Source organism: Pezoporus flaviventris, unplaced genomic scaffold (assembly GCF_033815535.1).
Source record: "Pezoporus flaviventris isolate CSIRO_AGI_PZ_B2104156 unplaced genomic scaffold, CSIRO_AGI_Pfla_v1 ptg000050l, whole genome shotgun sequence".
NCBI classification, from domain to species: Eukaryota; Metazoa; Chordata; class Aves; order Psittaciformes; family Psittacidae; genus Pezoporus; species Pezoporus flaviventris.
In genome coordinates, this window is record NW_026892598.1 from 1,876,806 (window position 1) to 1,889,070 (window position 12,265).

The following is a 12,265-nucleotide window of genomic DNA, read 5'->3' on the forward strand; positions in this document are numbered from 1 at the left end:
GCTTTAAAAAAAGCCAGAATAGAACAAACAACCCAAGCTAAGCCACAAAAAAAAACCAACAACCCTGCCATAGGCTTTGGTGAAAACTAGACAATGGCTTTTTGGAAATAAACTAAGATACAGATTCAATGAGCATCCATTATGTACTTATTCCTTCAAAGAACTACCACTCATTTGCAAGGCATGGCTTCCATCTCCTAAAGGTACAATTATTCTTCCTCATCCTGTTCATCCATGTGCTCACTAAATCCATTCTTCAGTAAAAGTGCCAATGAGTCTGTCCAGCACTGAAGTCATATTTACACTAGTATTACATTCTCAGAACTGATTTAATGTATTTTTTTTTCCCTTTTTTGTAAGCAGGGGGCAACCATGGGGAAATAAGATTTTACACATAAAAGGATTAACTGGAACAAGAAGTCATAGCAGCTGCAGTCACCATTCTGAATTAATTCGTTTCCAAGTGACTATAAAGATATTTACAGTAGGTCTCCATTTTTTTAACCTGCAACCTCTCTAATTAGAAGTAAGTTCAAAACATTTAGTACAGTATTCAAGAATAACTTCTTTTGTATCTGTGAAGAACAAAAGACCCAATTTCTGTGACATATTTCTTTGGAATAAAGAGTCCCCAAAAGAACAGTTGATTAACAATCCTGAGACAGTTTAGTATCGATCCACCACACTAAGTAGATCTACTGTAACTGGAGATATTCTTCTTAGCTTATTCAGAATAAATTAAGTACAAAGACCAGTTAGTTATACAGCAAGAAATTAACTAGAACTGCCTCGCAGATCTCTCACAAGGACCACTGTATTTAGCAGCTGTTAATACACCTCAGCATGGAACGGCCAAAATGTAAAGAAAGGGTATGCAGCGCTTACAGAAACATTCTTTTCTATCTCAGGTTCAGATGAATGATAGAGAAGGTTAATGAAGAGGCCCAGGGTTGTGCCCTGAAGTTAAATATATGTCGGGATGATGAAAGAAGTCAATGACAAACTATCTACTTGGAATACGCATAAATATTTTCAAAATGAGCACAAACCATGCTGATATTTCTGTCACTACTTTGAACAATAAAACAAAAACTGTTTCCTGTCACTGCTCAATTTTCAAATAAATTAAGGCATATGGACTGCATTAATTTGTTTTTTTGTACTACTGCAAAGGTTGCATTTTTATTAGAAGAAAGAAAAATATGCAGAATTCAAAGTCTCATCTGCAAGCCAGTTTTCCTTTAAAAAAGTGAAAATAGCTGATTTTGAATCCAACACAAGACTCATCATCTGCAAGCAACATTTTTAAGGCAATTGACAACCTTTACTTAAAACCTATTTTAGCATTTTCCTTCAGTTGTCTTAAATCCAATAAAAAGCTGTCTTTGTTATCTGCTTTCATTTTGTAGCTTAGAATTTAGTGCGTAAGAAAAAACACCACATGGTAACTGCTTCTATTGAAGTATCTTGTCAACAATGAAGTCCTGAAAATGAAGCTGGTGGTATTTCTACTGACTTTTATATTTAACAAACGCAGCCCATTTTTTTTCATGCAATCAAAGCAATATCTGGTATTTAAAAAATCATTACCTCTGCTATCATAATGAAATGAAAGAGTAGGAATGGCTGCCAGTTGTTTTCTCGTTCCAAACTAAAACTGTACAGTATGGGATTCTCCCCCCCCTCCATTTTTCTCCAGGTTTCCTTACAGTTATAAGTAAGTTTTTTATGCTTGCTATCTATGGAAAAAAAAAAAAAAAGTATCATATTGTGCAGCTTTCTCATGCTGAGATTGTTAAGCTTTCTCAGTTAAGATATTCTGACCACACAGGAGGAGAAAATGAGAGACTGACTTGGGAAATGAGTTGTATTAAATATGGGGTTTCTCATTTTAGCATAAACATGAAAGGAAGCAATGTATCAGTGAAAATCTTAAGAAATGCCATGAAGATTAAGAACAGAACTCAGTCACTGAGTATACTAATCTGCCTTATCACTATTTTAAGAATCCTGTGAGAAAATGTGGCAGGTAGGAATATTAAAGGAAAGTGGGCAAAACGAGGAGACAGTTACGTAGTCTCCTGACTAGCCATTCCTCCCTCATTCAGACAATCTAGAAGTCCAGTCTCAGACCTCATAAATACTGAGAAAGACATCCCAAAAAGCTGTCTGTCATTTGGCTCATCACTCCTTCCTCAGCCATGAAGACCAAAACATTTGTGCTATAATAAAACAGTTGTCATCATTTTCTTCTAAGGATAAGAACATGTACATATGGGAAGACAGGTGTAAGTGAAATTTCCAGGAAATAAATTCCATTTACAAGCAACATCCTTACTGTCTTGACTTGGGGACAATTACATACACCAGCATTTGCTCCAGGAGTAATTTATATTTCTTCAGACTCTCTCATTTCTCTTTGAAGTATAACCTTGTCTTCGCTCATTATTTTGATGTTAATGGAATGCTTTTCATTTCAGAAGCAGAAGAACTTTTTTCATAGAATCACAGAATCACATAGTAGTTAGGGTTGGAAAGGACCTTAAGATCATCTAGTTCCAACCCCCCTGCCATGGGCATGGACAACTCACACTAAACCATCCCACCCAAGGCTTCGTCCAACCTGCCCTTGAACACCACCAGGGATGGAGCATTCACAACCTCCCTGGGCAACCCATTCCAGTGCCTCACCACCCTAACATTAAGAATTTCTTCTTATATCCAATCTAAACTTCTCCTGTTTAAGTTTTAACCCATTACCCCTTGCCCTATCACTACAGTCCCTAATGAACAGTACATCCCCAGCATCCCTATAGGCCCCTTTCAGATACTGGAAGGCTGCTATGAGGTCTCCACACAGCCTTCTCTTCTCCAGGTTGAACAGCCCCAACTTTCTCAGCCTATCTTCATACGGGAGGTGCTCCAGTCCCCTGATCATCCTCGTGGCCCTCCTCTGGACTTGTTCCAACAATTCCATGTCCTTTTTATGTTGAGGACACCAAAACTGAACACAATACTCCAAGTGAGGTCTCACAAGAGCAGAGTAGAGGGGCAGGATCACCTCCTTCGACCTGCTGGTCATGCTCCTTTTGATGCAGCCCAGGATACGGTTGGCTTTCTGGGCTGCAAGCACACACTGAAGCCGGCTCATGTTCATTTTCTCATCAACCAGCACCCCCAAGTCCTTCTCTGCAGGGCTGCTCTGAATCCCTTCTCTGCCCAACCTGTAGCTGTGCCTGGGATTGCTCTGACCCAGGTGTAGGACCTTGCACTTGGCATGGTTAAACTTCATGAGGTTGGCATCAGCCCACCTCACAAGCGTGTCAAGGTCTCTCTGGATGGCATTCCTTCCCTCCAGCGTATCAACCGAACCACACAGCTTGGGGTCACTTGCAAGGCTGCTGAGGGCGCACTCAATCCCACTGTCTATGTCAGCGACAAAGATGTCAAACAAAACTGGTCCCAACACCGATCCCTGAGGGACACTACTCGTTACTGGTCTCCAGCTGGACATTGAGCCATTGACCACAACTCTTTGTGTGCAGCCATCCAGCCAGTTCTTTATCCACCGACTGGTCCATCCATCAAACTGATGTCGCTCCAATTTAGAGACAAGGATATCATGTGGGACAGTGTTGAACACTTTGCACAAGTCCAGGTAGATGACATCAACTGCTCTACCCCTGTCCATCAGTTCTGTAGCCCCATCATAGAAGGCCACCAAATTGGTCAGGCAGGATTTCCCCTTAGTGAAGCCATGCTGGCTGTCACCAAGCACCTTGTTGATTTTCATGTGCCTTAGCATGCCTTCCAGGAGAATCTGCTCCAAGATTTTGCCAGGCATGGAGGTGAGACTGACTGGTCTGTAATTCCCCGGGTCATCCATTTTCCCCTTCTTGAAAATGGGGTTATATTTCCCTTTTTCCAGTCATCGGGAACTTCACCTGACTGCCATGATTTTTCAAATATGATGGACAGTGGTTTATCAACTTCATTTGCCAGCTCCTTCAGGACCCGCGGATGGATTTCATCCGGTCCCATGGACTTGTGTATGTTTAGGTTTTTAAGATGGTCTTGAACCAGATCCTCTCCTACGGTGGGCCTAGGGTCTTCATTCTCACAGTCCCTGTGTCTGCCTTCCAAGACTTGGGTGGTGCGGTCAGAGCATTTGCCAGTGAAGACCAAGGCAAAGAAGCCAGTAAGAACCTCAGCCTTCTCCAAAGGCAGGGTAGCCAGTTCTCCCAATAGCTTCCTGTTATCCTTAACATCCCTAGCCAAGTTTAATTCTAACTGGGCTTGAGCTTTCCTAACCTGGTCCCTAGCTTGCCAGACAACATCCCTGTGCTCTTCCCAGGCTGTCTGTCTTTGCTTCCACCTTTTATAAGCCTCTTTTTTTCCTTCGCATTTTCCTCAGCAGCTCCTTATCCATCCAAGGACGTCTCCTGACCCTCTGCTGGACCTGCTCCAGTATGTGCGTGTATTCCTTACACTGGGAAGCCTAGAAACGGACACAACACTCTTACTACAGTGCTTCTATAACCAAACAGAAGGACAGGACCACTGCCTTGGACCACAATGCAGTTAGCATTCCTTTCCACAAGGGGCACTTTTTTGTCTTAGGTTCAACTTCTTGTCCACCAGGACACTCAAGACCTTTCCCACAAAGCTTCTTAGCCAATGGTTCCCAGCCTGCTTCCCATTATTCTTTCAAAAACCTGTAAAGGTTAAAGATTCTGTAACAGTAATATGAAAGTCAGCTACCTATTATGAGCATGTAAGGCCGTTGCTGGAAACATATGCTAGGAGAAAGAAACAAAAAAATTAGTACTGAAAAAAGTGCACTAGTCTTCAATCTTAAGTAAGACAATGCTATGGTGAGTTGTTAACCAAAACCAAGGCTACAGAAGATGAAAGCATTAACAAAAACAAAAAAAAGAAACCACTGCTGTTAGAAAAAAACTAAACTTTTTCAAAAAGCCCAGTATTTCAGGATACAAAAACTCCATGCAAAAAGACCATACTGAAAGGAAGATTTATCAAGTTCCTTAAGATGAGCTACTGAAAAATCATCAGCTTCCCAGTCCTGAACAAAAAGTGATAAGGGTGAGAAACGGAACTATTTTTGTTCCAAGGACAAAGGTTGTGAAAACATCCTGCATACTGAATTTCTACCTTTACAAAACATTTTGGCTTTCAAAATTTTGATAGTATTCCTAGTGTTTACACTTAACTCTACCTCTGTTCCTATCTTGCTAAAATATAAAGTTGAGATAAAATTCAGAGTAAAGCATTGTTTTTTCCTGTATCTCTTGTACTCAACTCCTTATTCTGTGATAAATATTGCGTTTTAAGTATATTAAAACAAAAACATTGTACTGACTTATCTGTTTCTCCTGTGATAATTTTCAGGATAGGGAACATACCTTCCCAACCATTTAACAATGGTTGTTAATTAAATGATGCTCATTCCCAATAACTGGCAGACATTTTTCCCTTCCAGCACTGCAAATAGTATTCCTTCCATATTTCATTTATGGCCATCCTCTGAACATGACATTGCTATAGCAACATCTGCCATAACACCAAGGTTTGCACTGTAAGATAAAGGCAGTAACTACCCCTGAATACACAACAAAGCAACCACATTAAGTTGTATTAAGACTTAATTTCAGCCAAGAAATTTAAATAATCCAAGATAAGCTACATGTTGCTATGAAATCACAAGACAATCAGTTATTTTTGTGTAAGTAAATTTTTAAAAATATCATTGCTTCCTCAATATGGTAAGAAGTATCTTACAGTGGATAATTAACCCACTGTGACAGTACCATCAAGCCTGACAAACAACTAAAAAATCCTGCAAGTTTTTATATTATAAAAAAGTAGTATCATAGTAGAAGGTCTAGAAGGATCATAGTGTTCTTTTTCTCCATCTTTCATGAATTGTTAAATAAATATTTTATATGGATTTGGCAAAACAAAGTCTGAAGAACTCAGAAAACAGTGTACTATTCCAATAGCTTTGAGAAATCCTGCAAACAATTAGCCCAGTTCCTGCATCCATGTAGCTGGAATTTTTAACTATTCTGAAGCCCCACAGTGTTTACTTCTAATTGTTGTGTTTGACACAGTACTAATTGTATTTGCCAATTAAGTTATTTTAGATCTCCAATTCTAACAATAAAGACATATAGAATCAAAATTTAAAAGTTGCTCCAACAATAACACAACAATATATGCTATTTTCAAATTTAAATAACAAAAGGTTTCTTAATACAGCCCAGCACCAAAACTTCCCAGGTTTTCAATATATGCAGAACTGTACATCTGTGATTATGTAAAAAGACCATAAAACAAAACTAGACACAGACACAGCTTTTTAATCTCAGAAGTAAGCATCTAATTCTATCCCACTCCTAGGAAACAGTGTATGTACCATGAAATTAAGTGTGCAGGGTGTGTTTAGAGTCTACTTGAAGACAGGAAAAAAACATACCCCAGAGCTAGCAATAAGACAGTTGTCAAATAGTAGCAGATATTTTCTCCTTCCTGTAAGATCAAATTGTCATTAGTAAAGATCTACACTAAAAAGAGAAGTTAAAATCTTGCACCTGAAAGTTCACATTTGTCTCATTCAGAAGGACAGCAGGCCTTACAAGTCCTGCTGAGGTGCAGGCAGTCAACCTTTAAGAGCAGTTGCACTATCAGGCAACTGATTTATTGATTTTTTTTCCCTTTTTTTTTTTTCTGCTTACATTCTGGATGAAAGATTACAGTTGCTCCACAAAGTGGCAGCAACCATACTGAAACACTGTGCTAACCAAGAAACAGATTCCTCAAGTAAATGACTAGTACAAAAGACTTGCAGGTTTACAGGCAGCTGAATACAGATAGGAAATTCTTAAGAAGGAAAGGAATTCTTCCTTACTGTGGTTTCAACCCGTCTGATATTTTTCTCAAGTAGGAGAAACTCCAGTCATCACATTAGAAACTTCATTAAGACAGACAACTGAGTCAAGGTCCCAGAATTTCAGTCTCTCTTCCCTGAGCTTGAAACAAACACTCTGCGAAATGCAGTCCTACTCTAGTACTTTCTCAGGTCATCACAATACATGAAGTCCTTCACAAAAGAGCTTGCTCATGCCAGGAGCACCCAAAGTGGTTTGTTTGTTTTTCCTGGATATGTGGTAGGGGAAAGGTGGTCTGGGTCTGTTTTTACCTAATGGCAGAAAAAGGCATCTTTAGAAATAGGTGTGCTGTCTCTGGCAACTGGGAAAAGCTCAGGAAAAAATCAAGTCTTGAAAAAACATGTAAACAACTACTGCTTTTTAGGCTGTGATTCATAAGAAACAGTAATTTTTCTTTTGTGTAAGGAACAAATACACTGTAGAGCTAGTAAGTGTCTGTTCATTTTAAAAGACAAAAAAGCCCCATGTAAACCAACCATTCTGCTATAAAAATATCATTACTATTATTATAAGGGTGCATTTTTTAACAATAAAGATCACTTACAGCATAATTTCAGATAAATGAGCCTATTTACTAGTTATTTGCCTGAGATGTGGTAGAGCTTTTCCTCCTTCTCAGTCGCTCACTTTGAAGACTCCTCCATTTCTATAAACTATTTCAAAGCAAAATTTGTTTGCCTTCAGCTCTTTGACTCCCTTAACAATCACTCTGAAAGTTAACACTCACATGTCCTGCACACATTAACGCAAACTGAAGAAACAGCCTGAATGTACTTGGCCAATATGGTCCTAAGGGCAAGCAGCATTTAAGACATCTGCATGAGCCAATCCTGGAAGGATTTTATCTACACCTGGACAAAGGAAATACTTCTGGGAGGGAGATGTGTACAGAATGGATCTTGCAGTGAAACGGTCTCTGGAGTGCTCACAGAAGCTGTATAAAACATGGGCTTGTAAGATCAGAACTGCACCACTCCTGATCACATGATGCATACTCTAATGATTTGAGAGATATTTCCAGAACTCTCATCATGCTCCAACAGACAAATAAATGTGACACAAATGTGCCATAAAAAAACCCAAGCAAGTCAATCACATGACCAAGACTGATGGCAAGCCAGAAAAACAGAAGGCCTCAATACGACTGTCATGTTGCTTGACCAGTGCTTTATACTTCAACAAAGCGCTGCACAGTTTCTTGTCCTCTTTAAGCAGCGTACTGAAAATCCCCATGATTCCACCTAATGAATATGGCACAAAGCACGTTTAAATAGGTCAGTGAAGCCTTTGCAGTTAGCAGCTCTTTTGAAGACTAAGGTCTCTGTAAGGGTCAGGAAAGAAAAAAGAAAGGAGGAAAAAAAAAAAAAAGGGTAGAGAAAGGTGGAAAGAGAAAACCAACACACAACAGTAACAGTGACTTAATCACTATAGTCATCAAGGAAAAATAAACACGCATTTATGTGACAACTTCCTTAGCCCATACAGGACTTTTATACTTGAACCTTATGACTGGAATTTGTACCTCATTTCAACATACACAATTTTCAGAGTATCAATCAAAACTGAGATATGACAATGCAAAACACTACAAAGTTACAAAATTTCTGAAGCATATGCTGACATGTTATAACATCAAAGATACAAAAACTCTGTCAGCAAGGCTGCAGATAAAAAAAGGTCTGACTCAAGTGTTATCAGTCTCCTGCAGCTAAAATTTCAAAACTACTACAGAATTTTGAAGTTGAGAGTAAAATGTAAATAGAATCGTGTGGAGATAAGAGAACTGACAATGAGGACACCATACTGTCAGGCACACAAAATGCCTTCCATACTCCTGAGCAGTAAGAGAACTTTAAGTTTTGCACTTTAACTGTTAGATTAAAAACTTAAAGCACCATGTATTTATAGACAAATTCATGTTTAGCCTGCAAATATCAAGACTTAATCTGTCTTAACACCTTGACAGTCATAGCAAACATGGACATATGCAATTATTCACAATTTTCCTTCAGTGTTACAGTAATGACCAACCTGACTCTTGAAATATTTCAGTTAAGTTTCAGTAATGCAGTACCAGAAAATAAAGCTTTTGGTAACAAAAATTAATTGCCTTTAATATTTAAATATCTAAACATGGTATTACCTTCATGGCATGGATTTCTTCTATTAATCTATCAACTCGTTTTTGGTTCTTTACTTTCAAGTCTTCGGAGCCCCTGCAAATGAATTCTGTCTTCAGTAAAAAAAAAATAAAATCTTTTTTGCTCACTTTATTTCCCCGTGGGCTTAACAGCAAAATTAAAATATCACAACAGTGAGCATAAGCACATTCCCCTATTGTTAAACGAATATTCCAGCAAAGAGTTGAGCACAATCTAATGTTTCTGCTGCTCTGAACAGAGAAAAAAAACACTGAGGATTTACCTGAACAAGACAGACAAATGTTATTCTACTGAAAAACAGCAACAGTAATTCCTATCAACAAAACACAGGAGAAACTGATGTCTCAAATATAATAACGGTTTAAGTTCTGTAATATTTAAATATAAAAGATCACTGGGCTTGCTTCTTATTTTGCAAAATTTGCTAAAGTCGTGGGAGAAAAGTAGGCTCAATTTACACTTTGAACATAGTAACAAATGTATTTTTATTGTGTCAGTAAGACATGTCATATGTTACTTCAGGCTAGTTATCTTTAAAAACAATTTACTAAATGTTGTTTTAACTATTTGTTTAAATATTAATACTTTTATTAAAAATTAAGTGCAAACTGAACAATATTTTTCACTTATAGAGCCTTTCAGAAAACTGTAGTGATAAAAGGTTGCACAATTTGCAATCAACAGCAGAAAAACCTAAAAGATCAGGTCTGACACCTTTAAAAGTGCTGTAAAAGTTTCTCTAAGTGATTTGGATTAGCTCCCAATACACTAAATCCCTGTAAAAAATGTTATTTCAATTCTGCCTAATGAAGCTGCTTTTTAGTTAGCATTTTTAATTTATCTAAAGTGACATAAATAAGACAAACAATTTATGTATTGCAGTGCATTGTGTTTTAAATGTAATACATGTTTCTCCCACTTCTCCATTTTTGGGAAAACAATTAAGATGCTGTCTCACTTATGAACACACAAACAAGAACACTGATATTTAAAACTGACCTTTTAAACTTTAATTTCCCGATGTGTCTGGTTAGTTTACGAATAGTCAGGACTCTGGCCTTCTTCACATCTTTTCTCATCTTCACAACCTGTCAGAAAGATGGAAGACATTATAAACCTTGTTTCCCTTGATTAGTTTCCATATACAATACATTCATTACCCTGACATAAATTTTAGAAATTAGTTCAACAAAAAGAACTATTTTTGAAAAGAGACTGCATTCCCCTGCTAACCAAATCCCAGTTCAAATTAATTCAGATTTTAAAATCAAGCTGCTTCCATAAACACCAGAGGAAGAACAACCAACAGTCTAAAAATGTGTCTGAGGTCTAAACAGAAGACCAAGACATTCCTAAGTAGCCATACTTTAATATTATTCTTAGAACTAGACTGAGCTGGAGATTTGAAAAGACTTACCTTCTGCCTTCACTTTGTTTATTTTTGTCCCAGTGAAGCAGCACCAGTACTTTTCCATTAGGATATAATACATAAAAGCATTTTCATTATGAAACACTTTAAAGATTAAGGAAAGAATCCCAAACTAAACGTATTGTTATAGGGTAGAATTTAAGATATGAAAATCTTTTTACATATTTGAATTGATTTTTGTTGAATACAAAATCAAAGTGATTTCCAACTCTCTACAGAGTCTTTTAACTTCCTACCCTACCCATTAGTCTGTTCCCAAAATTTATTTCAAAGTAGACAGTACTGAGTAAAACCTGACAGTGAAGTTTTGGTCTTATTTCTCACCCCAAAATAAAAGAATACTAATTATTATTAGAAAGATGGTACACACAGACAAATCTTTGGAATCTTTTGCTATTACATTCCATCACGGAAAACCTGAGACCTAGGCATTTTCTTGTCAATAACACACATTTTGGAGATAGAGGGAATCAAAAGCGACTTACCACCTCTTATTTATTCAGCTGTATCTTACTATAACTATTAAGATTTTGCATTCAACAGTTAAACAGAAAATATTAAATATTAAAGCAAACAAAAAATCAGTCTTCCTGACAAAAGGCCAAATTGCGCTTAAGTTTATTCAATGGGTTAAGTTTCAAAATAAGCTGGCACCTACTTCTCAAGGAAGCTCTTCTTTAATTCAGATTTCTATTTCATCTCCTAATTTCTCAGAGATAACATCAAAATGATTGCTTGCTGGTGACTCAACCATCAAGTTAGTTCTACCAGGAATATTAGTATTATAAACCTGCACCAAGCTTGACCAAAATAGAGAAAAAATAAATCTTCAGATCTCACAGACGAGTACTGCAAACCTACAATGGGAACCTTGTCTAGTATGGTATGACTGTGCAGAGATCACAAAGGCAAGAGTGTATTATTTAATTAAAAACAAACAAACAACAAAAAAACCCAGAACAAACAAACAAAACACCACATTTTGCACACCTGATTATGCCTGCAGCTAGGTTACCAACACAAGCAATGTACCTTGTGTACTCTGAACTGTACTCAGCAGGCTCTACTGAAGGCTGAATGTGTCAGAGCAAAACAATTTCTAGAGAGGGGCACGCACCAATTGCCAGCCTCACCTCTGCCAGTGCAGAGAAGGAATTTGTTGAGCTTCACTCCCCTGAAAAATAGGAAGGGGAATTGTACTGGGGCAGCATTACTGGTGCTTGCCCACAGGGAAAGGCAAAAAGGGTTTGGTGGAGAAGAGTGACTGAGTTAAAATTACTCTCCTGTTCTCAGATTGGTACAGCAAAGGTTACCCTAGTTAAAATAACTGTCCATATAGGCCTACCTACAAGCATTTCTACTGCAGTTAACAGCAGAAGCCACATGCTAAAAAGCATCTGTGCCAATTCTGTTAGCAGCACTCCTCAAAAGAAAAAATTCCTGACATCACCATCTGCCACCTGAGCATCTAAACATTTCTTTTTATAAGATACTAAATAGAATTTTCACAGCTGTCTGTATTACACGCTCTTCCAAATGGAAGAAACAGAATAAAGCATCTTCTGGTTGAATAACTCTCAGATATTACGTACATTTAAAGACTTTGGCATTTCAGATGCAAACTGGGTATGCCTTCTTAGAAAGTTTTGGAGGAGGGGAGTGCTTGTTTTGGTCCGTGGTTTTTTGTTTGTTTGTTTTTTTAATAA

At 37.7% G+C, this 12,265-nt stretch overlaps 1 protein-coding gene across 1 annotated transcript in view; it reads right to left on the bottom strand.

The window, feature by feature from the left end:
- SRFBP1 (serum response factor binding protein 1) overlaps positions 1 to 12,265 on the bottom strand; it is a 71,206-nt gene that overhangs the window by 34,017 nt on the left and 24,924 nt on the right. The window contains exons 2-3 of the mRNA XM_061468686.1: positions 10,130 to 10,218; positions 9,112 to 9,184 (exon numbers count right to left, since the gene is read on the bottom strand). Of these exons, the coding sequence (XP_061324670.1) occupies positions 9,112 to 9,184; positions 10,130 to 10,218 (162 nt within the window). The remainder of the gene's footprint in view (positions 1 to 9,111; positions 9,185 to 10,129; positions 10,219 to 12,265) is intronic.